We start from the raw sequence: 25,831 nt of genomic DNA, 5'->3' as shown, positions 1-25,831 counted from the left end.
TTCCACCTTGACATTATGGGGTATTGTGTGTAGGTCAGTGACACAGCTCAATTTAGTCTGTTTTAAATTCAGGCTGTAACACAACAATATGGGGGAAATTAAAGGGGTGTGAATACTTTTTTTAATGGTACTGTACATCATCGGGAAGTGTTTGTGTTAGCTGTTCTGTCTCTTCTCCCTCTCGGTCTCCCTCTTTGTGTAGTTTGGCAGTCTGGACCAAAAGCTGGCTCTAGCAGAGAGGATCAGGGGTCATGTCCTGTCTCTGGCCCTGCAGATGTATGGCTGTAGAGTCATACAGAAGGCCCTGGAGTTCATCCCCTCAGACCAACAAGTTATAGTACGTATTGTACTGCCGTGTGTGTGTGTGCACATCGTCCATGTCTGTGTATGAGGAGCCTCCACGCAAATAACAACTATAGACTGTGTGCTTTGGTGTGTTCATCTATCTCTAACCCTGTGTGTGTTGCAGAGTGAGATGGTGCGGGAGCTGGACGGCCATGTATTGAAGTGTGTGAAGGATCAGAACGGCAACCACGTGGTGCAGAAGTGTATTGAGTGTGTTCAGCCCCACGCACTACACTTCATAATAGACGCCTTCAAGGGACAGGTGGGTGACGCGCACACTCTCTCTCACACACACACATCGCCTGCAGGGAACACGTGGGTCACCATGTTAATGGCAACAGCAGCCCAGTGGCAACCCAGAGGTAACCATCTTCCATCCACTGGCTAAAGTTAAAAATGACCATAAAGAGTGTGTTTTTAAAGAGAATATTGTGCCTGTGCTTCGCTGACTGTGGGAGAGTGAGCTAATGCACTATAAATTGTATTTTTTTCAGCTCACATAAAGATTGTCTGTATATTAGTCACATTGGATTGGGCTCTTGGATTTCTCAATTGTACCGATTTCCACATTCCTGCGTGTTTCCATTCCCACTCAGGAGATAGTTGTGTAAACGTTAGTGATTGTTTGTCTAGTTAAGTAGGTCATTGGGAATTGGCTTTCTTCAGTCTTTCACTGGTGTGTGAATGAGCCATCAGTTATGTCAGGTGTGTTAATCTAACGAGTCACAAACCCGGATCCGGGACCCCCCCCCCATCAAAAAAGCTGACTAGCATAGCCTAGCCTAAAGCCACAGGGATATCATATAATAAAATGTTCATGAAATCACAAGTCCAAGACACCAAATGAAAGATACACATCTTGTGAATCCAGCCATCATTTCTGATTTTTAAAATGTTTTACAGGGAAGACACAATATGTAAATCTATTAGCTAACCACGTTAGCAAAAGACACCACTTTTTTTACTCCACCATTTTCTTACTGCATCAGTAGCTATCACAAATTCGACCAAATAAAGATATAAATAGCCACTAACCAAGAAACACTTTCATCAGATGACAGTCTGATAACATATGCTATACAATAAATATGTTTTGTTAGAAAAATGTGCATATTTCAGGTATAAATCATAGTTTACCATTGCAGCCACCATCACAACTCTCATCAAAGCAACTAGAATAAATACAGAGACCATTGTGTATTACCTAATTACGCATCGTAAAACATTTCTTAAAAATACACAGCGTACAGCAAATGAAAGACACAGATCTTGTGAATCCAGCCAATATTTCAGATTTTCTAAGTGTTTTACAGCAAAAACACAATATAGCGTTATATTAGCTTACCACAATAGCAAACATCACAACAGCATTGATTCAAGCCAAAAATAGCGATAAGGTATAAACCACCAAAATATATTAATTCTTTCACTAACCTTCTCATAATTCTTCAGATGACAGTCCTATAACATCATATTACACAATGCATATAGAGTTTGTTCGAAAATGTGCATATTTAGCGGCACAAATCGTGGTTATACAATGAGAAAAGTTGCCAAGCTGCCCAGAAAATGTCGGGAGAAATCTTTGTAGAGGCACCTATTCTAATCAGTAACTAATCCTAAACTTGACTAAAAAATACAGGTTGGACAGCAAATGAAAGACAAATGAGTTCTTAATGCAATCGCTGTGTTACAATTTTAAAATTAACGTTACTTCAACATACAGCGTGCGTTAAAGCAAGGCTGCACTGAAATTAATGGCGGCTTATGCATTTGACATTTTTCAACAGAACAACGAATTATCAGCATAAATAGTTCTTACTTTTTGATGAACTCCCATCAGAATCTTGGGAAAGGTGTCCTTTGTCCAAAAGAATCGTTGCTCGGTTGTAGAACGTCCTCTTCAACGTTGCAATTAGCAGTAAACATTAGCATTTGAGACAGAGATACCCAACTCCCTAGAACGCCACGAAAATAAATACCTGAAAATCGCAATATACTGACATAAACTGATATAATTTGGCTTAAAATAACAACATTACGATGTCTTCAACACCTATATCGAATAAAAACACAGCCGGAAATTTCTAAGAGCTATAACCGAAGGTTCTAGTACGATATGCCAAGCTCCTCCGTGCGTCAGAGCGAAGAGGGAAAAGACCAGACACGTCCTTGCCAAGCTATTTATAACCTTTCAGATCTACGTAGAGACTCCATTTCAAGTCTCCCTATTCGCTAACATTCAGGGGAAGGCGTATGCAGTGCATCTCAACCAATAGAAGATAGGCAGATTTATAAACAGATCTCAGAGCAGCTTGCAAAATTTTGCATTCTCACATCCACATAGGAAAATTGCTCTAAGTCCAGTTCTGTTTCACTCACAGATATAATTCAAACGGTTTTAGAAACTAGAGTGTTTTCTATCCAATAGTAATAATAATATGCATATTGTACGAGCAAGAATTGAGTATGAGGCAGTTTAATTTGGGAACGTAATTATTACAAAGTGCTAACAGCACCCCCTATTGACAAGAGGTTTTTAAGGTCTGTGGTGTGTGCATAATGTGTGTGTGTCTCTCTGCAGGTGTTTGCCCTCTCCACCCACCCGTACGGCTGTAGAGTGATCCAGCGTATTCTAGAACACTGCCTTCCAGACCAGACCCTGCCCATTCTGGAGGAGCTGCACCAACACACTGAACAACTGGTGCAGGTAAAACGCACACACCACCGGTTTCACCAGACAATTTGTTGCAAAATTTTTCATATGTTTGTTTTGCATCTGCTGATGTCCAGATCAGGACATTGTCATCACACTGACATTCTGTATTGTGTTTAAGGCTGGAACTGGTTGAACAAATGTTCAGACTTGTCAAGTAGCTAAATGCCAAACTGTGTGTAAATCTCTCTCTCTGTCCAGGACCAGTATGGTAACTATGTGATCCAGCATGTATTAGAACACGGCAGAGCGGAGGACAAGAGTAAGATAGTAGCTGAGATCAGAGGAAACGTACTGGGGCTGAGCCAACACAAGTTTGCCAGGTACACACTCGCACATCAAGCAATCATATTGGTTCATCATTTTTTTGGTCATTGACCAAATTTCAGGTCTGCTCAGCGCAAACTGCTTTAAGTTAGTTATAACAGTGGCCAAGTAGACTACTGTGGCTATTGGATCATAATGTAGACCTACCAGAGTGGCATACCATCAAAAACAATGGAAAACATGCGTCCTATAACATTTTAACATGGAAATAGCTGTTCTATCATGAAGCCTACAGTAGCAGCCAATGTGTGGTGTTCAATGTAGGCCTATGTTCCATGAGCCTTTTGGGGAAAAACATGCAGGGCTTGACATTAACCTGTTTATCCACTTGTCCTTCAGACAAGGACGTAAATGAAAATGTTGTTTGACACAAGAAACCACTGTATAAAATGAATTATTATTCCCAACCATTATTACAGAAAATCCTACTCCAATGCGCTCTGCCTACAAGAAAATATCTTGCCTAATTTTGTTTCGGTATGTTGCGTTGAAAGTGGCTGATCTTGAGTTGATTCGATCACAATTCCCACATAGGTAGTGTTAACTAAAGGGGAAAACTAGTTGAGTGAAGTTAAATCTTGTGCTTCTCTGCGCGGGTTGATATTTATTCTGCGCGACAGTCCCAGGAGAGCTGCTTGCCCGTACGTAGCATAGAGGGAACATTGTTTATAAACCCGTTTTGTATCTGTGGTTGTCAAAGTTACAGTTAACCTGGCCTAGAACGCAAAAGGCCAAGCAGAATCCGTGGCTAACCCAGCCTCTCTCTGCAGTAACGTGGTGGAGAAGTGTGTGAGCCATGCGTCCCGTGCAGAGCGGGCCGTGTTAATAGACGAGGTGTGTAGCCTGACGGAGGGGCCCCACAGCGCCTTGTACACCATGATGAAGGACCAGTACGCCAACTACGTGGTTCAGAAGATGATTGACGTGGCTGAACCAACACAGAGGAAGATCGTAATGCACAAGGTTGGGACCTGTGTGTGTGTTTGAAAGAGAGAAGTAGTGTGTGTGTGATTTATTTTGTATAGCGGTTTTTCATTCGTGTTATCTCAAAGCTCTAGAAATATATGTATCGATGGTTATGCAATTGTGTTTTGTGTACTTATTTCTCTCTCCCCATCAGATCCGGCCCCACATCTCCACTCTGAGGAAGTATACGTATGGCAAACACATCCTGGCTAAGCTGGAGAAATACTACATGAAGAATGGAGTGGACCTGGGCCCTCTCTGTGGCCCTCCCAATGGCATCATGTAAACTACTACCCTTACACTCTAACCCTTAAGGACAAGACGGACCAACATGTACGTCAGCCGTGTGCAGTAGATCATCTGCTGAGTGTGGGAGAAACGGTGGCCATTCAACATAAACGCCGACCACCCTCTCTCTGTGCACAGCTGACGTTGTATTGGAATGTCTTGTCTTCTGTACCATAACCCCTGGCCTATACCCTACATGAAGAACGGAGTGGCCCGCCTAGTGGCATCGTGTAAACTACTATCCATATATACCCCATTATTCCCGACACCCGTAACCCTATACCCCCTCCTCCCCTTTATTCCCCTCCTAATGAGATCATGTAAACTACTATCCTACCCCCCAATTACATCATGTAGGACCCTCTTTAAATACTCCATCCCTCCCGCTCACTCTTACCCCCATGGTAGCCCATTGGGAGGGGCCTGTCTAAACAGGAAGCCTTGGTTAATTTAGCCCCTCCCCCAACCCAAGCATCCCACCCCTCCATTCCTCTCCCTTTTTTTTGTTTTCCTTTATTCGTCTTTTAAATCAATTAGAATCATTTAACTTTGTTGCTACTGCTGCGGCCACACACTGTCCTAGCGCAAGTATGGGATGGAACAAACGTATTTAATTTGTCTGACGTCACCAACTCAGACAACACACCATACACAAACAGACACGCACACACCACACACACATGCTACACATGCACCCTACACACACACGCCATGAGCTTACCAGCACACAGATCATTTAGCATGGGAGATTCGTTTCCGGTCTTGCTTCTATATATAGCGTGTATACTTGGTGTAGACCTTTGCATATATATATATATATATAAATATATATATAAAACTTTGTAGTTTTTCTGGTTTTTGATGTTGAATCTGTATCTATAATGTATCCTAGTAGTGAACACATATTTCTGACTGTATAATTGTACATTTGTAAACCCTTGTAATGTAAAAGTGATTTACCACCCTTTTTGGTATCAGACGATATAAAAAACAAAAACTCACACAAAAAACTAAAATCTTAGAAAAACTATTGTGCATTTCAGTGTATATTCTCACCTCCTTGGTTGTGACATATAAGTTGTTGTATATTGTAAATTGTAATATCAAATTTTTGTTTTGAAAAGCCCTTTCTATACTGCGTAGTACTTGTACAAAGCCCCCTCCCACCACCACCCTCTGGTTTGACCTTCTACTCACTGCCTGAACTACACCACCTCCCCAACCCCCAAACTACACTGCAAACGTGGTTTATCCATTTACTAAACATTTGTTAGCCACAGTTGAAACGAATCCACTGAAATCAACGAGACAAGTCTTTTTACACTTCAAGTCTATTTAAAACGCAGAGAGAGAACTGGCGTCTGACTGAAGTGTAAATAACTGATAAAGTGGTTTCCCACTTCTGGTGTAGCAGTCCAAAAACATTACGCTTACGGAACACGCAAAACGTTTGCGGTGTAGTTTGGGGATTGTTACCACCACCACAGGACACACTGTTAGTAGTAGTCATTTCTGCTTTAACATGAAGCTGTATTTGTTTTTTAGATCTTTTTATAGGAATTCTGAGGGAAGGGGGTGAGGGGCCATGAGTTTAAAGGTAGACGCCGTGATATGACATCGTACACAACGGAGCGACTTCCTGCTTGCAGACGTCTACAACAACCTATTTCAAATCTGCCAACACTACCACTATTGGCTCATCTTGAGGCATGATATATGAAAGGTGTTGTTACTTAAGTCTCAAAGAAGGAAGTAGCTCTACGGTGTACAGTCATCGCTGAGTCTACCTCAAACCCCTCTATCTGCCCAATCTCCCCCTCTCTCAGGGGGGTAAAGTGAAACAATGAGTTGTACAGAAAAGAGGAGAGTGGTGTGTTTTTTTTTTTTTGACCTATATTAGTCCTGTAAAAGTGATGTATCATATCATATGTCCATGTCCCCCGGGAAAAGACCGGGCGTCGCCTGTCTTGCCCTCTGTAACCATGATTACCGCTGTGGCAGACGGCAGCGACACGGTGTACATTTGGGGCAGCGAGCCTTGTGTATATGAATAGGAGCACCACCTGTAACCATAATGTGTATAGTTATAACAGAAACCTGTGTATGTTTATTGCCTGGGCAACTATTTTTTGTAACTCCTGTTGTAGATTGTCTCTAAACAATGATGTGAGTCTTTATTTTGAAACAAAACTGAACAAAAAAACAGTCAAAATTTGAAGTGTCATTTCGAGTGGTTTTTGTTTGTCTGTCTCTGATTTGTGTTGGGTAACACACGGAGCCGTGTTGAGATGGGATTTGATCATCCTCACCACACCTAAGAATGGAGTGAGGGAGATGCAAAGTACATCACTTGTCTTTTCTTACTTGAGCTGATATAACTGCTGCGAGGAAGCTTTTTATCCATGACTGATGACCTAGCTACATTTAGGATGATTGATTATTTCAAATGATTGATTGGTTTCTATTTATTCTTTGATTGGTTTGATCATTTAAGAGTACACATATAGAGCCTTCTCTCTGCAGAGTGATAAAACAGTACTAGCCTTGAAGCCTATAAAATAAGTATAGTTGTATTGTCCTCCAAGAAAGGAAGAGCTTTTTTTATACAGCCACCAAATAAACCAACAATCCCAGAATTTTTATCAACTTTTGTTAGGGTAAGGGAATCGGGAAAGACATATTTGTATAATTATGGTGTTTTGTAATGCCTCCTTTTAAAAATATTATTTCATTGTAAATTGTGTGTAATTCAGCTTGATGCCATTTGTGCAGTTTAAAATATTTAAAAACCATTACATCAGAAGACACTCCTTTAGTCAACAGAGTCATTCTCTTCTCCTTGCCTTCAGCTGCTGAACTGTTCTCGAAAAAACAAAGGACAAGTGAGAAAATGGCAGGAGAGTGGTACTTCTCATGGGAACATGCACTCCCATGCCCAATAATAATAGGCTAATGTCACCTCACCTCAGTATAATGGAAAGGGTCATAGCAGTAGAGTAGCCTAGGCAATAACATAGAAACACATCGAAATTGACTGACCTTCAAGTTCAGTTAAATGTTTCAAAACGTTTTTCCCTGTGCATCTAGCCTAGGCTACTGAACGCGACCCAGTTTACTTTTACTGTAGAATCAGTGGATATGTTGGTGTGAAGGCCCTCTGACTCCGGTTGGCCTAATGGTACTTTCAAGACAACTGGGAACTCAGGGGGATAAAATAGGTAAAATATGACTTCAGTGTTCTTCAGGTTGGAAAGTCTGAGTTTTTGAAAGAGGCAGGAGTTCCCGGCTTGAATTCCGAGTTGGATGACCGTTCAAAGGGATTATTCCCAGTCGGAGCTAGTTTTTTCCTAGTTCAAAGTTGTCTTGGAACACTCAGAAGTCAGAGATTTCCGAGTTCCCAGTTGTTTTGAACGCAGACACATCCCTGGTAACCTGGAGTTGCACCCATGCGCCCTGCAAGTCTCACAGGCTCTCGATTCTATTGTCTTGCTGATCGCCCATCAAAGGTGGATGGATTCTTATTGTAGGTCACACGATTCTTTAAAGTCATTCAGTATGCTTTATTAAGAAGTGTAGGCCTACTAAGTATGATTCAATAAATGGTTTAATCCAAGCAAGAATGCATGATTCAAGATATTTTAATGTGCAACCTAAACCAGTAACTGTCATGAAGTTTGGGTTTGACAATTAGGCAATTGTTGCTATATTTTACTGGCTAAATAGGGCTCCCGAGTATTCAGAACCCCCCCCCCCCCCCCCCCCCCCCAATAGAATAATTTGCCTACATAATGTTTTGTGCTCTCATATCACATTGTCAAATTTTCTGTCCGACAGGCCCACTCTGGGCGCACAGGGGATAGAGAGCGAATGTGCAGCCTAGTCTCAGACTATAAGTAACATAGTAAACGTAAATAAGTGACACTCAAAATAATAGATGTTTACCTTTAATATACTTACATAAGACAGGTTACTTATGGCAAAAAATATATAACCAAACATCTACCAACCAAAATATTGCGTGTTTGAATCTCATCACAGACAATTTGGAATTTGTAACATCATACAAATGTAAATGTATAACTTATACAAAATGGATGATGCACATCCACAAATGAATACATATCATACGAAACATAACATACTAATTGGGGTACTCCGAATTTACGTTTACTATGTTACGTCTACCTCTGAGTCCAGGTTGCAGCGTACACAGTCGGTTTAAATAGTCTACAAAGCAGCAAGCAAGGCAGGAGCTTTATGAAGAACAGACGACTGTGATTGACCAATGGAAAAGAGAAACATGCATATCCAATTTATCAGGTGCAGGACAGAATAACGTCAAGGGAAAAAGGAATGTCGGCAACTCTGGTAGACTGCTCCTATGGTGATTTAATCAGACGCACAACAAAGACAGAGAGATCGAAATGTCTTCGGATCAAAACGCTGTCTTTTTTGTGCGTCTGATTACATCACCATGGGAGCATACCAGAGTTGCGGACATTAGTTTTTTCTTTGATTGACCAGTGGGCCAGGTGTGAATGTTTTGAAGCCGTGTCTATTCATTCAACCAGTTTGAATAGGCCACCGTGACAATATATTTGGAACCTTGTGTAGCCTGTATGCCCACACAATTAGAACATGTGAATTATAGGTTCTCTATGTTCTTACACTATTGGAAATAATGTTACTAAATGAAATACAACTATTTTAAACGCTGCAAATTTAAAATCGGCTATGTCTGGTCTAAAAGTAATCGGATTACATTACTCCTTTTGAGTAATTCAAATGATTACGTTACTAATTACTTCATTTAATGTAAGCCTAACTATCAACATTAAAGGAATTCATTTTTTCAAGTAATCCGCCCAACCCTGTGTATGAATGCGTTTGTGTGTGTGTGTGAGAGAGGCGAGGAACAGCCAGTGGGTGCCTATTCGGAGCTGCAGGGGGCATCCTCGCCTCGCCCGCCAGAGGAGATCCCCCCCCCCCCCCCCCCCCCCCCGCCTAACACACACACACACACACACCCCTTCTGCCAGACTCTCCCAGGCCGAGCGGCGTCGCCATAATAAGGAACATCCTGCTTTCGACAGAGAGGGGGAGGATAGAGCTGAGATCTGGCATCTCCCGGTAGTAGGCTATATCTACCAGGTCTTGAACACTAAAGGGTCCAACAGAGGGGGACAAAATAATAGAAAGAAAAAGGCTTCCATCGTAGGAAGAAGGAATCTCCACTCGTTTTATGCCTGGTACCATTACCGGAGAAGGACACACGCCGGTTTAGTGTTTTACCGATACGGATTAATAAAACGCCAGACGGATGTTCGCGAGGAGGGGCGGTGCACTCTGAAGTTGGAGACTACTGCCTACGGAGAGAAGCGCTTGTTCCCCGGTGAAGGTTCGCGCCCCGCAGCCACAGCATGAAGCTGCCGCCGTGTCTGATGACGATCCTCGCGGCGCTGCTCGCTCACTCCGCGCTGGTAAGGGCACTGGTCTGCCGGGTCTTTTGTATTCTATTGTTCCATTTCTACGGATGTATCATGTCGCAACGTGGTCCGGGATCTAGGGTTCCATAGCATAGGCCATAGGGTATTGATAAACTATATATTTGGTGTGCGTGCGTGTCTGCCTGTGTGTGTTGCTCGTGGATAATGAGGCATAAGTACTACTCGGTGATCGGTAGTAAATATTGGACTCGACCCACATTTGGTCGCGAGCCGCCCGTGATTCCCGCGTCTGGCTCGCGGCCCCAGTCTCTGCCCGGGTCTTTGTGTCTCAGACAGGGGTTAATTTTTTAGAAAGGCCTCGCGAATTAGACGCCAAAGAGCAGTTAACCGAATAAAGACCTGCAATAACCTCAATTAGAAGGGACCCACTAATTACGCACACACACAGAGAGAACTTGGGAGTTGTGTGCGTAATTAGTGGATCCGTCCTAATTTAGGTTATTACGGGTCTTTATTCGGTTAACTGCTCTGTGGCGTCTGATTCGCGAGCTCACTTACATCCCCCGGAAATTATGCTCGAGTCCGTAGGCCTACTGCGACGAGGGGACACGGTGGGGTGTTCGATCTGCTGCCGGGTTGAACTCTTTATGTGCGTGCGTCTATTTCCGAGGCGGAGGTGAGAGCTAACGAGGCCTGTCCGGAAAACGCAGGGGCTTCTCTGGTAACCGGAGGGGGTGTGTGTATGTGGTGGTGAAGAAGGGGTGGGCTGTAGTAAACGCGATGCGGTGCGCAAGGGATGGGAATGATGTCATCGGGAATCGCGAGGCGAACTGATTAGGAATGCGCACGTCTTCCGGAACCAACCAGTGCGTCACGCGCATATGCGCATTCAGCACCCCCTCACCAGCCGGTACCAATTTATCCTCCATACCGGGAGAAGTCGTTCGTTGTGCTCTTGGTATGATAACACAATTCTTCATATAGCCTACAGTCCATCTATAGTCCGTCTACAGCCCATCTTGGATGCAAAAGTGCTATTGGCTTAAAATGGTAAAGCACATAATGCCTAAAATATCCTCCAATTAATTTTTTTATGTAACTTGACAGGTCAGTTAAAAGTCAGTTAAGAACATTCTTATTTACAATGATGGCCTACCCTAACCCGGATTGTACACCGCCATATAGGACTCCCAATCACAGCCGGTTGTGATACAGCCTTGAATCGAACCAGGGTCTGTAGTGATACCTCTAGCACTGAGATGCAGTGCCTAAGACCACTGCGCCACTTGGGAGCATTAAAAGGGGACATTCTGTACTTTTCCTCTTATTCACTATGTGATCTTGGATTCATTTTGCTGGAGTAGAGCTCAAACTACAAGTTTGACTTCGCTGTCCAACAAGTCTTGGACGGCGCTGTATGTGATAACGTGTGAATCCCTTGTATTTCCCCGGCTCTACAGTAACCTATTTAATGGGAGTGTCTAGGTGGCCTGGTGCTCGGAGCTGAATGACCAGGCCGGTACCGCTGGCTGCCATAGCCTTTGGCAGGCCGCACACATACGAATAACTGTGTCAGTCGGTGCTGTTGGCGGTCTACCTCCCTCTAATCTGACCCTGATGATACACACACACACACGGGGGCAGATGTGTTTCTCATGCTGGCACAGGTCACATCACACATACATCAGTGATCTCAGCTATGCGCAGGAAAGGGCTCTCAACAGTGATTTCACAGTCTACACAAGTGGAGGTATGGAGCTCCGTTTGCGTCACGTTCCAAAACTTCAGCTACACAAAAATACGTAGATCCGTAGGATCTGTTGCATAGACTGTGTAGAGTCCTCAACCCAAGAAAGCCCTGCCCTGGGGACAGTCTCACACACACACACACACAGTCTCTCTCTCACACACACACACACACACACACACACACACACACACACACACACACACACACACACACACACACACACACACACACACACACACATCAAAGGCGCACAACACAGATTGGCTTACTTGCCCAGATCTTTTGCTGCCTCCAGTGAATGACTGGCCATGTGTGTGTCCTGGTTCAATCCTTAGTGGATGGTCTGCATTGGTATTTATTTCCTGTGATATGAGGCAATGATGTAATTTCCTGCCATGTAAATTTAGATGAAGCGTGATTTTCCCACAGACATCTGCTGCATCCCACAACGACCTTGTGTGTGTGTGTGCCTGTCTTTTCCTGCCAGGGGTTGTGTGCTAGCTTTTTTGTGGTGTGTATGAAATGAGAGAGAGCTTTTATGTAGTGTGTGTGTGTGTGTGTGTGTGTGTGTGTGTGTGTGTGTGTGTGTGTGTGTGTGTGTGTGTGTGTGTGTGTGTGTGTGTGTGTGTGTGTGTGTGTGTGAGAGAGAAGTGGGGTGTTTTTGAGGATCATGTTTGGTTCGTGCAATGAATCAGTTTCTTGTGCCTGAAATGGTAGACCAAGCCCCCAATAGAGAGCAAAGGACGGAGGGAGGGAGAAAATAGTGTGAGAGAGAGGGGGATAGAGAGAGAATGTGGAATGTGAGAGGAAATTTGACACAGGAAGTGGGTCCTTCGCACTCCTTTAGAGGACAGACTCTACCACACACATCGATCTGTATAGAGGCACACATACACAGATGGGTATGGAAACAGATAACAGGATGAACTCACATACAGTATATAGGTCATAGTGTGTAATAATACCTATACTACACTATGTAGCCTAGGATACATTTTTCAGGGTTGGGGCCAGTTCCACTGTAGTAGTAGGAAATGAAACCGCTCTCAGCTCATATCCAGAGCTCTGTTATACCCTACAGTAGGTCTGTACGTGTGTAGGCTTACAGTAGGTCTGTACGTGTGTAGGCTTACAGTAGGTCTGTGTTGGCCTAAAGCTAAAATCACAGACGCTGAGATGCGATAGTCCGCCACCCCGTTGTGACATAGCTACGCGGCTCTGAGGACACCATCTGCGAGGGGCGCACAGCCCCAACAAGCACCTCCCCACAATTCCCAACCAACGCGTCTCTGGTACGCGTCCTCTATTCATTTGAATGTGTTGACTGCTGGAGAAATTCCTTGAGCTGAGCTGAGGATTCAAAGTATGAATGCCAACGGTCCAATATTCTAGAACACTGCTGTGCATACGCGTACATGTTTGGTACTCTGATAGACCCTTTAGTCTATTGAGCCTGCCATGATAACAAGCAGTGTAGTGATGATGTGTCAACCCTACTCCCTACCCTCGGCTCCCCTTACCTCTATTGTACTAGTGTTCAGTGATGGGACACAGCCGTGAATAGGTGGAACCGGTGTTTCCCCTCGCTCTCCTGAGGGACAACCATACAGACAAGCCACGTCTTTGTTCCAGCCCTGCACTAACCTGACACGCCTGAATCAAATACTCAAAGGTTTTGTTGAGTCAGGTGTGCTAGTGCAGGGCTAAAACAAAAAGGTGGACTGTCTGGTGGTCCCCCAGGTCCAGAAGAAACACCTTTTCATAATATGTCTCTACCCTCCAACATGCTTAATGGAGGTATGACATAATCATGGTACCCACACCTAGCCTGTCATTTTCAGCTCTCTAAATAGTGACAGGGAAGGGGTTAGAGGAAGGGGATAGGGTGTGGGGATAGGAGTTTTTCCCCAGGCTTAGTGTTTTCACCTGAAATAGTGACTTATTGCACACGAGGCCAAATTGTTCCATGTAGAGGCTGCAGTGTAATGTGTGTCTGGTGTCAGATAGGGAGATTCCCATCTCTATCCATCTGCCACTATCTACACACTATCTACTGTATAAGGTGTGCATGTGTTGGTGTGTTGGTAGTGTTAGTGCTTACAGACGGGCCTATGTAGCAGCTTGAGGTACAGTCAACTACACTCTTTACTCTTTAGCTCTCTGTCTCTCTCTCTCTCTCACACACACACACACACACACACACACACACACACACACACACACACACACACACACACACACACACACACACACACACACACACACACACACACACACACACACACACACACACACACACACACACACACACACACACACACACACACACACACACACACACACACACACAGAGAACAAACCCTCAGTAATTGGGCAGTACTGCAGACATCCTCACACACTCATATTCTCAAGAGAAGGAAGAGGGGGATGCACAGGAAGGAAAGAAAAAGGAGGGAGGGAGACATGAATAGAAGGAGAGAATCGACAATGAAGATGAATGGATGGAACGCAAAGTGAGATGTAGAGAGCTGTGAAGAGACCAATAGAGGGAGGGATGGTGGGAGAGAGGGATGGAGAGCGAGGGGGAGGGAGGCCAGTGTAGCTCATTTCCCAGGAGACACTGCTCTACCTGCTCTCCATGGCCGTCGCTATGACAACCACACTACTGCTGCTGTCACAGCTTTATCTCTCTTTATCTCTCTCTCCCTCAACCTCCCTCTCTATCCATATCCCTCTCTTTATCTCTCTCTCCTTCAACCTCCCTCTCTATCCATATTCCTCTCTTTATCTCTCTCTCCCACAACCTCCCTCTCTATCCATATCCCTCTCTTTATCTCTCTCTCCTTCAACCTCCCTCTCTATCCATATTCCTCTCTTTATCTCTCTCCCGCAACCTCCCTCTCTATCCATATCCCTCTCTTTATCTCTCTCTACTTCAACCTCCCTCTCTATCCATATCCCTCTCTTTATCTCTCTCTCCTTCAACCTCCCTCTCTATCCATATCCCTCTCTTTATCTCTCTCTACTTCAACCTCCCTCTCTATCCATATCCCTCTCTTTATCTCTCTCTACTTCAACCTCCCTCTCTATCCATATCCCTCTCTTTATCTCTCTCTCCTTCAACCTCCCTCTCTATCCATATCCCTCTCTTTATCTCTCTCTACTTCAACCTCCCTCTCTATCCATATCCCTCTCTTTATCTCTCTCTCCTTCAACCTCCCTCTCTATCCATATCCCTCTCTTTATCTCTCTCTACTTCAACCTCATTCTCTATCCATATCCCTCTCTTTATCTCTCTCTCCTTCAACCTCCCTCTCTATCCATATCCCTCTCTTTATCTCTCTCTCCCTCAACCTCCCTGTGTTTAGTGTGCACGTGCATTTATGCACACTGAGAGAAACTGTGTGTGTGCATTCTATAACAGGACTGTAAATTAGAGAGCAGCAGCAGCAGCGTACTGTCTCCAAAACCACAAAGCATTCTGGGATCTCTGTTTTGGGGCTTCACTATAAATATAAACCAGAAACAGGGCACTCCCTCACATAAACATATAGGTTTTTTAGTGGGTGTGTGTGTGTGATTCTGTGTGTGTGTGTGTGTGATGCATCTTTCACCTCTATTCCTTCTCAGTTGTCTGCTTCTCTTCCTTGCATGTGTGTTTGGTGACGTGCATGTATCCTTCCTCTCCTCTCTTTGCCTCTCTCTCCCTCCATCTCTCTCTCTATCTGTCTCACGTGTTTCCGTAGCGATCATGGTAATTAGGTTACCAAGGAGACCAGATGGGTGTGGTCAGAAATCTGATCCGCCCTGTAGGGAACTCTGAAATTCCGCTTCCCAGCAGGAGAGGCAGGAGCGATAAAGGTAGACTAACATTTGAGATACCGTTTATGCACGGCTTCTCAAACTTTTTCAGACCGGGGACCCCTTTTGTGCTGGCAAATACATCAGGGACCCCCTCATAATTCAAGTGAGATAAAAATAGCATACAAGGAGTTTTACTATGACTTCGGCAGTGCATGGCCGGATGAACCAAGTCTCGGGCCCTGGAAAGGAACATTTTAAAGGTCCTCCTCTTAGCATCAGAGAGAAAATGTTGCAGTTTTCTAGCTAATTTCCTGCAATTCTACTCTGTTTTGGTAAAAATCTGAGGGATGGGCCTGGAGAAATGTAACCACTCTCAAATTCATAAACAGAGCTATAGATGCAAGGAATGACCATCCATGACATCAAAATTGTAATTTTAACCATGTTTTGAGGCTATACAGTGTTAGTTTACATTTACATTGTTTACAAACATTGGAGTAAAACAAGCTGAAATTTTGGGTTCTGATGAGGTACGACAATTGAACTAAGCTCATGAGGCATTTCTAAGTTATTTTTTTCAAGAATCAATGGGTATACTATGGTATTCCATACCAAAGATTGATGTAGCAACTAAGGATTCATGCTTTAAATTCCAGTGCGTTTAGGAAAAAAAACTAAAAAATTGGAGGGGAATACAAGAAGTGTTAAAGAGCCACTGAACAAGTCGATTGGCACGTGTGTTTTTCTCTTACTCATTATAAAAACACATTTTCAGTCTTGGAGGTGTTTCCTGACCGATTCCACGTTTGGTTAATGTTTGTCCCCCCATGAGACACTGGAAGCCTATTTCACGTTTTCAAACCCCCCAGAATGATTCTAAGATAACTCAAGAAATTTGTCATTCATTTTGACGTTTTTGCCAAGGATGTTTTAGTTGGGCAATTTTACATCTAACTAGGGTGTTTGGGGCAATATTTCTCAAGTTAAATATGCAACGTGTTGTCTTATGTAAACAGTCGGAGCTGCTGGGCAGGTCTGTCTCACTCATCCTATTGGATAGAGTGTAATCATCGCAGATGTTCCTCCAATGTTAGTGGGCAAATCAAACCCAAACTCTGTTTTAGAAGAGACTGACTTTATGATAGAAATCATCCTATTTACACTTTGTAGTCAATTTTGACACTAGAATAACTGTTTCTGACTCATATCAATTCCACAGGCCGTCTGCAAAGGGATTTGTTGCTTTTTAAAGACAGTCGCTCATTAAGTTGAAGAATGGATAATTGGTGGAGCAGATACCAAATATCCCAATCAACCTCCATGTTGCCCAGGGTTAAGAACATAAATGATCTATTAATAATATTATATCGTATTGTATTTTATCTTCTAAACGTATTCCACAGGTCCCTTGGCCAAAATGTGTTTAATCTGTTAGAAATACTCATTAAAAAATTAAATGTAAAAAACCAAAAAACTTTGAGAACCCCTGGTTTAATGGATAACGGAGATGGCATGTTTGACATGTTTTGGGTGTTTTAGTTCGTGGCTCTTGGGGACAACTAGCATTCTTCTAACCTCAGTAACCAATAACATGGATGGATGTGGATGGATCCATGTGTGTGCGTTAAGCTTGGGCGGTATACCGTGTGTATGTATGTACACACTACCGTTCAGAAGTTTGGGGACTTAGAAATGTTCTTGTTTTTGAAAGAAAAGCAAAAAGAGTTGTGCATTAAAATAACATAAAATTGATCAGAAATACAGTGTAGACATTGTTAATGTTGTAAATGACTATTGTAGCTGGAAACGGCTGATTTTTAATGGAATATCTACATAGGCATACAGAGGCCCCGTAACGATCGTTGTTGGAAGGATGGGCGGACCAAGATGCAGCATGGGGTAGGTTAATCATTATTTATTTATGATAACCTGCACAAAACAAGAAAGAGTAACACATGAAACGTACAGCTTTGTAGGGCTAAAAAAGCAACAATACAAAACAAGATCCACACACAACAGGTGGAAAAAGGCTGCCTAAATTTGATCCCCAATCAGAGACAACGATAGACAGCTGCCTCTCATTGGGAACCATACCAGGCCAACATAGAAATACAAAAACTAGAGTACCCACCCTAGTCACACCCTGACCTAACCAAAATAGAGAATAAAAAGGATCTCTCAGGTCAGGGCGGGACAGGCCCTTTGTTCCAATGGCACGTTGTGTTAGCTAATCCAAGTTTATCATTTTAAAAGGCTAATTGATCATTAGAAAACCCTTTTGCAATTATGTTAGCACAGCTGAAAACTGTTGTTCTGATTAAAGAAGCAATAAAACTGGCCTTCTTTGGAATAGTTGAGTATCTGGAGCATCAGCATTTGTACATTTGTAGGTTCGAATACAGGCTCAAAATGTCCAGAAAAAATGACTTTCTTTTGAAACTCGTCAGTCTATTCTTGTTCTGAGAAATGAAGGCTATTCCATGCGAGAAATTGCCAAGAAATTGAAGATCTCGTACAAAGCTGTGTACTACTCCATTCACAGAACAGCGCAAACTGTCTCTAACCAGAATAGAAAGAGGTGCACCGGGGCCTCCCACTCAACTGAGCAAGAGGACAAGTAAATAAGAGTGTCTAGTTTGAGAAACAGACGCCTCACAAGTCCTCAACTGGCAGCTTCATTAAATAGTACAAGCAAAACACCAGTCTCAACATCAACAGTTGCTGGCCCACTGTCAATACCGTTTGAAGTTGTTTTAATACATTTTAATATTTGTAGCTACTTTTTAAGTAAACACCTGCAGTCAACTTGTGCAATACGTTAGAAGATAAAGAAGATTGCGTTCTTCATTTCACCTGTCACATAATTCTTCATTTATGAAGCTTACCAGTAGTCCCCTGTTACGTGGTGTTTGTTTACAAGCACACAATGACGAAAACCCGGAGCCTTGTGATTCACTCACTGTTGTGCAGGACGCGCCAGGTGATCTAGTTACAGTATGGAATTCACAACTAAATGTTTGCCAGCTAGATCTCTTATAACTATTAAAGCTGCACTATATATAACTTTTGGGGCGACCTGACCAAATTCACAACGAAATGTGAGTTATAGATCTGTCATTCTCATTGAAAGCAAGTCTAAGAAACGGTAGATCTGTTGCGCTATTTCTATGCTTCCCGTTCTTAAGTTTCGTTTTTTGCTTCTTTTACTTTCTGTACATATCTACCAGTTGAAAATACAATATTTTTGGTTATTGAAAATATATTTCACACCGGTATAGATGGTACAATGATTCTCTACAGTATACATTGCTTGTTTTGTCACATAAACGAAAATGAGGATTTCTGCATATTGCACCTTTTAAGTTAACTGTCTACAATGTGCTAAACGCTCTGCAGTCGTGCTTTTGGTTTGCTAGTTTAGTAGCTAGTTAGCCATCTAGCTAAGTGGTTAGCTTCTTCCAAAATCAAGCTTCACTTGACAATAGCAGAGAATCCCCTTCTGGTTCGAGAGCCTTGCTGTGTAATATCTGTTCTATGCAGCAAACTGTGAGTAGCATTTTTGACTTACTTGTATAACTTTATGAGCTGGGATGTCTGTCCTGAAAATAGTTTGTCAGAGACTATAACATTTTTGTAATGCGCTCGTTAATATTTAGTTATCATTCTCTATGGGATTTTCGATTAGAGGCTCAGTGGGGTTTGAAAATAGCACCCCTTGTGTCCAGTGCTGGTATTACTGGATATCCCAGTATGGCACAATGTCGGTATGAAGGTATGGCAATCTGGATACCACCCAAGCCGCGTGTATGTGTGGCATCCGACCGCAAGGCGCTACAGAGGGTAGTGCTTACGGCCCAGTACATCACTGGGGCCGGGCTCCCTGCCATCCAGGGCCTTTATACCAGGCGGTGTCAGAGGAACGCCCTAAAAATGGTTAAAGAATCTAGCCACCAAAGTCATAGACTGTTCCCTCTGCTACCGCGCGGCAAGCGGTACTGATGCACTAAGTCTGGAACCAACAGGACCTTCAACAGCTTCTACCCCCAAGCCATTAGACTGATAAATAGTTAACTCTGTAACTATCTGCATTGACCCTTTTGCACTAACTCTTTTGACTCACCACATACGCTGCTGCTACTGTTTATTATCTATCCTGTTGCCTAGACACTTTATCCCTACCTGTATTGCGATACTCGTAAGTGTCGTGCCAAGAAGAAAAAAACCCACAAAGCTGATTTACCTTCTTTAGGAAAACCGCCCTAATGTTGAAAACAAACATAATCACGTTGTCACCCAGAGTCACGTGTTTCTTTTTCAGGCTGTAGAACACACTATCTTACATACAGCAGCTTTTTAAAGGACCAAAGAGTTTGGGCTGCTTTGTGTTTTCATTTTTTGCCATATTGCCCTATGTACATATCTACCTCATTACCTCATACCCCTGCACATCAACTCGTACTAGTACTCGTGTATTTAGTCCTCGTTTTATTATTTTTCCATAATTTCTCTTATTTTCTCTCTGCATTGTTGGGAAGGGCCCTTGAGTAAGCATTTCACTGTTAGTCTTGATTTGTGCATGTGTGTGTTGATATGTTGTGGGGTTATGTTGCTGGACACAGGAAGTGTGTATTTGTAGATCTGGCCTTTGAGCTTTGTCTGAGAAGGGGGGGGGGGGGGCTTCCTGTGTGTGTTTTTGAATAATTTAGCCGATGTCCCGACAGAGGAGTGAACGAGGTCAGAAGCTCCTGCTACAACCGTCTCTTCCCATCCCTCACTTCCCCTCTCCCATCCCTCACTCCCCCCCTCCCATCCCTCACCCCCCCTCTCCCTCCCCATCCCTCCATTTTTACATCTCTACTCGCTATCTCAGAGATTCCCTATTTACATCTTGCTCTCAATCTATCTCTCTCTTAGTGCATCTCTCTCCCCTATTTTTCCCTCTCCCTCCTTCCTTACATCTCCCATCCCTCCTTCTTCCTCCATTACTAGAGAAGGATCAGATTTCGACCACAGATGCTCATGTAGAGTTTAACCACAGATGACCGTGTGTAGATGCAAGTATTGCCCATTGTGTCGTCGATGTTACTATATGTAATGTACTGTTCTATAGTGTGTTATAGAGAGTATGTTGTGGGTCACCAGAACATTAGACTAAATAGGCCTGATCAGGTGGAACCACTGTGTTATCCTCATATACAACCATCAGACATTCAGCCTCCATCTGTGTCACCACAGAAACAGATTACCCTTAAACAAACAAGAAAAAGGGTTTTTTATATATATTTTTCAAAATCCAAGTGCACCATATTACAATGTAATGTTGTATCTGTATACCTTGTTACGTTCTGCGACTCTGACAGAGAACTAAGTGTAATGCTGTAAGGAAATTCTTAGTTGATTGGTTAATCTCTTAATCTGAACTATTACTATACTGCCTGAATGAAAAAGATAATCCTTGATTATAGACTCAATGTCTGGCGTTATAGGGAATAGATTTTGTGCTTCAAAGCAAAGTATAAATGTAGCCGTAGACACTAGTGTGTGTGTGTGTGTGTGTGCTAGAACCCCTTGGGTTGACCTTTAAACCCCAGCTCTTTAGATGGTTCTTTCCAAGGCGTTTGCAGCCTGAATGAGCTACTGAAGTTAATGATCTGTGTGTGTGTGTGTGTGTGTGTGTGTGTGTGTGTGTGTGTGTGTGTGTGTGTGTGTGTGTGTGTGTGTGTGTGTGCATGAGGAGACAGAAATGGATGATACACACACCAGTGGAGGCTGCTGAGGGGAGGACGGCTCATAATAATGTCTGGAACGGAGCGAATGAAATGGCATCAAACACATGGAAACCATGTGCTTGATGTATTTGATACCATTCCACTGATTCCACTCCAGTCATTACCACGAGCCCGTCCTCCCCAATTAAGGTGCCACCAACCTCCTGTGACACACACACTGCAAGCATGCATGAATCCCCGAGCTGACAAGGTACAAATCTGTTGTTCTGCCCCTGAACAAGGCATTTAACCCACTGTTCCTAGGTTGTCATTGAAAATAAGAATTTGTTCTTAACTGACTTAACTAGTTAAGTAAAGGTGTAAAAAAAAATACAGGCTGTCTATAGTTTCAGGCTTCTCATACACGCACAGACATGAATGATACACACCCTCACCCTCTCTCTCACCCTTTCGCTCTCTCTCGTTCTCTCTGTCTCACCCTCTCTCTGTCTCTCTCTCTCTCGCTCTCTCTGTCTCACCCTCTCTCTCTCTCTCTCTCTCTCTCTCTCTTTCTCTCTGTCTCACCCTCTCTCTCTCTCTTTCTCTCTGTCTCACCCTCTCTCTCTCTCTTTCTCTCTGTCTCACCCTCTCTCTCTCTCTTTCTCTCTGTCTCACCCTCTCTCTCTCTCTTTCTCTCTGTCTCACCCTCTCTCTCTCTCTTTCTCTCTGTCTCACCCTCTCTCTGTCTCTCTCTCTCTCTCTGTCTCACCCTCTCTCTCTCTCTCTCTTTCTCTCTGTCTCACCCTCTCTCTCTCTCTCTCTTTCTCTCTGTCTCACCCTCTCTGTCTCTCTCTTTCTCTCTGTCTCACCCTCTCTCTGTCTCTCTCTTTCTCTCTGTCTCACCCTCTCTCTGTCTCACCCTCTCTCTGTCTCTCTCTCTCTCGCTCTCTCTGTCTCACCCTCTCTCTGTCTCTCTCTCTCTGTCTCACCCTCTCTCTCTCTCTCTCTGTCTCACCCTCTCTCTCTCTCTCTCTCTCTCTTTCTCTCTGTCTCACCCTCGCTCTCTCTCTCTCTCTCTCTGTCTCACCCTCTCTCTCTCTCTCTCTCTTTCTCTCTGTCTCACCCTCTCTCTCTCTCTCTCTCTCTCTCACCAGCAGCAGGTAATTCATTCTTAATCTTTCATCCCAACAGTTCTGGATTACCCCTAATCTCAACCAGCAGGGAGCCAGGCCACAGAGACGTGTGTGTGTGTGATTGATATGGTCTTGTCCCTACTGAATGGAGTTGTCATGTGATATGATGATATACTGAGTCCAGACAGACTGACTCACATTTGCCAGACGCACTACATCAAGGAGAGAGGGGGGGGGCATATAGACTCAGAGAGAGAAGTTAGTAGCAGCCAAGTTATGAGGGAGGTAGAGGGAGATGGGTAGAGGGAGAGATGGGTAGATGGGGAGAGGGAGAGATGGGGAGAGGGAGAGATGGGGAGAGGGAGAGGGAGAGAGAGGGAGAGGGAGAGATGGGTAGAGGGAGAGGGAGAGATGGGTAGAGGGAGAGGGAGAGATGGGTAGAGGGAAAAGGAGAGGTAGAGGGAAAAGGAGAGGTAGAGGGAGAGATGGGTAGAGGGAAAAGGAGAGGTACAGTAGGAAGGGTCAGCAGTAGAAAGATAGAGTGGTGGTTAACGGATGTTTATAAAGAGCTTAGTAGAGCTGAGAGGGATTGAATGGACCGAACAACCTGGAAAGGATTAGAGAGGGGGGAAAAGATAAGGGTGCCATAAATGGTGTGCTATTTTATTGTTCAGTATTATCTGTTGAGGTGCAGCTAATATTGACAGACTGTTCATTCATAAATAGTACTTACAATGGCATGGGCTCAGACATGGGTAGCATTCATTAGGCACTAAACAGGAAAACATTTAAAAAAAGAAAATGAGCGTCTTTTATTAGACAAGTTGAGATAGTACCTCTTCCATTTCAAAACATTTTCTCATGTATTGTGCCAAATGAACACAACCCTGGTAAGAGACTACCAAGAGAAGAATTGCTAACCTAAGAGCACCATTTTAAATCAGTCATAACCTGTTATAATGGTTTTAACTTAGTACACTATGGGAATTCAAAGTTAATTGACCAATAGGGATCAGTGTGAGGCACACTGGTGACTGATTGGGTGGAAATGTCTCTGAACCACCAATCAACAGGAGCAGTTAGTCTAGGCGTGTGTGTGTGTGTGTCGGAGTATTGGATGTGTGAGGTAGGTCACATGTATCATTTATATTACACACACACACACACACACACACACACACACACACACACACACACACACACACACACACACACACACACACGTGGAGCCTCTCTCTCTATTACAGATTGAATTACAGAGAACTGATTATATTTTCCTTCCCTGCATCAGAGATGAAACACTTTTACCCCTTTTACCCTCTACCCCCTCTCTACCTCTCTCTCTCTCTCTCTCTCTACCTCTCTCTCTCTCTACCTCTACCCCCCCTCTCTCTCTCTCTCCCCTCTCTCTCTCTCTCTCTCTCTCTCTCTCTCTCTACCTCTCTCTCTCTCTCTACCTCTCTCTCTCTCTCTACCTCTACCCCCCCTCTCTCTCTCTCTACCTCTCTCTCTCTACCTCTCTCTCTACCTCTACCCCCCCCTCTCTCTCTCTACCTCCCTCTCTCTCTCTCTCTCTCTACCTCTCTCTCTCTACCTCTCTCTACCTCTACCCCCCCCCTCTCTCTCTCTCTCTCTCTCTACCGCTCTCTCTCTACCTCTCTCTCTCTACCTCTCTCTCTCTCCCTCTAACTCTCTCTCCCTCTAACTCTGTCTAACTCTCTCTCTCTCCCTCTAACTCTCTCTCGCTCTACCTCTCTCTCGCTCTACCCCTCTCTACCTCTCTCTCTACCTCTACCTCTACCTCTCTCTCTCTCTAACTCTCTCTCTCTCTCTCTCTACCTCTCTCTCGCTCTACCCCTCTCTACCTCTCTCTCTACCTCTACCTCTACCTCTACCTCTCTCTCTCTCTCTCTCTCTCTCTACCTCTCTCTCTCGCTCTCTACCTCTCTCTCGCTCTCTACCTCTCTCTCTCTACCTCTCTATCTCTCTCTCTCTCTACCTCCCTCTCTCTCTCTCTCTACCTCTCTCTCTACCTCTCCCTCGCTCTCTCGCTTTTTCTCTACCCCTTCTCTCTCTCTTTCCTCTCGCTTTTTCTCTACCCCTTCTCTCTCCTCTCGCTTTTTCTCTACCCCTTCTCTCTCTCTCTTCTCTCGCTTTTTCTCTACCCCTTCTCTCTCTCTCTCCTTACCCTATTTTCTTTTCCTCCCTGTTGTCATTTCTGTATTGAATAGATCACATGAGTCTTATAATATGTATCTCTTGTGATTCTGATTAATCTGTCAGACAACTGGGATACCCATCAATGTGTGTGTGTGTGTTGCCGTCTGGCCAGCCAATCTATTCAAAAGTTTAAAGGTCAACATTGATTTCTTTGCTATAAGTTCTTCACCCTCCCTCCCCACAAACTCTCTCACACACACACACATTATTTTGCTCGCTCACACACACACAAAGGAAGCTTGGTCCATGGGGTTCTCTTTCACACACAAGCACATTTTTGAAGCCTTTTGAAAAGTTTCTTAGGAACACCAGAACAGTGAAGACCACAGGAGCCACGCCCTCCTACTGGCCTGGTGAAACAAGCCATTCAGCTAGGCTATAATCTCACACACACACACACACACACACACACACACACACACACACACACACACACACACACACACACACACACACACACACACACACACACACACACACACACACACTGTGTCTGAGGGCGTTGTTGGCAGACAGAATAGTAAGACATCACACACAAACACACGGTCTGATGCATCTTTCATAAAGTCATATATAATGGAATACGATTCCGTCTCTGTCCCTCTGTCCCTCTGTCTCTGTCACTCTCGCTCTCGCTCTCTTTGTCTCTGTCACTGTCTCTCTCTCTCTCTCTCTCTCTCTCTCTCCGTCTCTCTCTCTCTGTGTGACGTGGTCTATAATCCTGTTGGATTGGTGGATTAGTGTAACAGCTGGCTCCTACATACAGATATACATCTGACTGCTGCAGCTCTTGTATTTTCTCTCACCATCCTCCTCCTCCTCTCACCATCCTCCTCCTCTCTCCATCCTCCTCCTCTCTCCATCTCCCTACTTTTTCTATGTCCACCCCTCTCCTCTTTAGACATATATGTTATTGTACACATAAGCAGACATGTTATTATTTTGGGACTCTTTAAGACTGGCGCTATCAACGTCAAGGTTGTGGGTTCTACTTCCCACAGGGATCACATGTACATACAAAACATGCATGCACCCACTCTGCTGTGTGTCTCTTTGGATAAAAGCATCTGCTAAGTGGCGTATAAAAACAATGGTTCTCCAGCTGTGTTTTTCTATCAAACCGTTAG

The 25,831-nt window shown here is 43.8% G+C and overlaps 2 protein-coding genes across 5 annotated transcripts in view; both read left to right on the top strand.

The window, feature by feature from the left end:
- pum1 (pumilio RNA-binding family member 1) overlaps positions 1 to 6,860 on the top strand; it is a 44,643-nt gene extending 37,783 nt beyond the window's left edge. For all 4 annotated transcript variants that reach the window (XM_055876528.1, XM_055876527.1, XM_055876526.1 and 1 more), the window contains exons 19-24: positions 203 to 337; positions 470 to 607; positions 2,930 to 3,055; positions 3,263 to 3,384; positions 4,159 to 4,351; positions 4,509 to 6,860. In XM_055876528.1, coding sequence (XP_055732503.1) covers positions 203 to 337; positions 470 to 607; positions 2,930 to 3,055; positions 3,263 to 3,384; positions 4,159 to 4,351; positions 4,509 to 4,640 — 846 coding nt within the window. In that variant the 3' untranslated portion in view covers positions 4,641 to 6,860. The remainder of the gene's footprint in view (positions 1 to 202; positions 338 to 469; positions 608 to 2,929; positions 3,056 to 3,262; positions 3,385 to 4,158; positions 4,352 to 4,508) is intronic.
- Positions 6,861 to 9,666: 2,806 nt separating this feature from the next.
- The window catches only part of sdc3 (syndecan 3), a 57,954-nt gene continuing 41,789 nt past the window's right edge, over positions 9,667 to 25,831 (top strand). The window contains exon 1 of the mRNA XM_055876524.1: positions 9,667 to 10,122. Within this exon, the coding sequence (XP_055732499.1) occupies positions 10,063 to 10,122 (60 nt within the window). The 5' untranslated portion in view covers positions 9,667 to 10,062. The remainder of the gene's footprint in view (positions 10,123 to 25,831) is intronic.

Source organism: Salvelinus fontinalis, chromosome 22 (genome assembly GCF_029448725.1).
Source record: "Salvelinus fontinalis isolate EN_2023a chromosome 22, ASM2944872v1, whole genome shotgun sequence".
Classification (NCBI taxonomy): Eukaryota; Metazoa; Chordata; class Actinopteri; order Salmoniformes; family Salmonidae; genus Salvelinus; species Salvelinus fontinalis.
The sequence above is the reverse complement of the archived record's forward strand: the minus strand, read 5'-3'. Positions and strand labels throughout refer to the sequence as shown.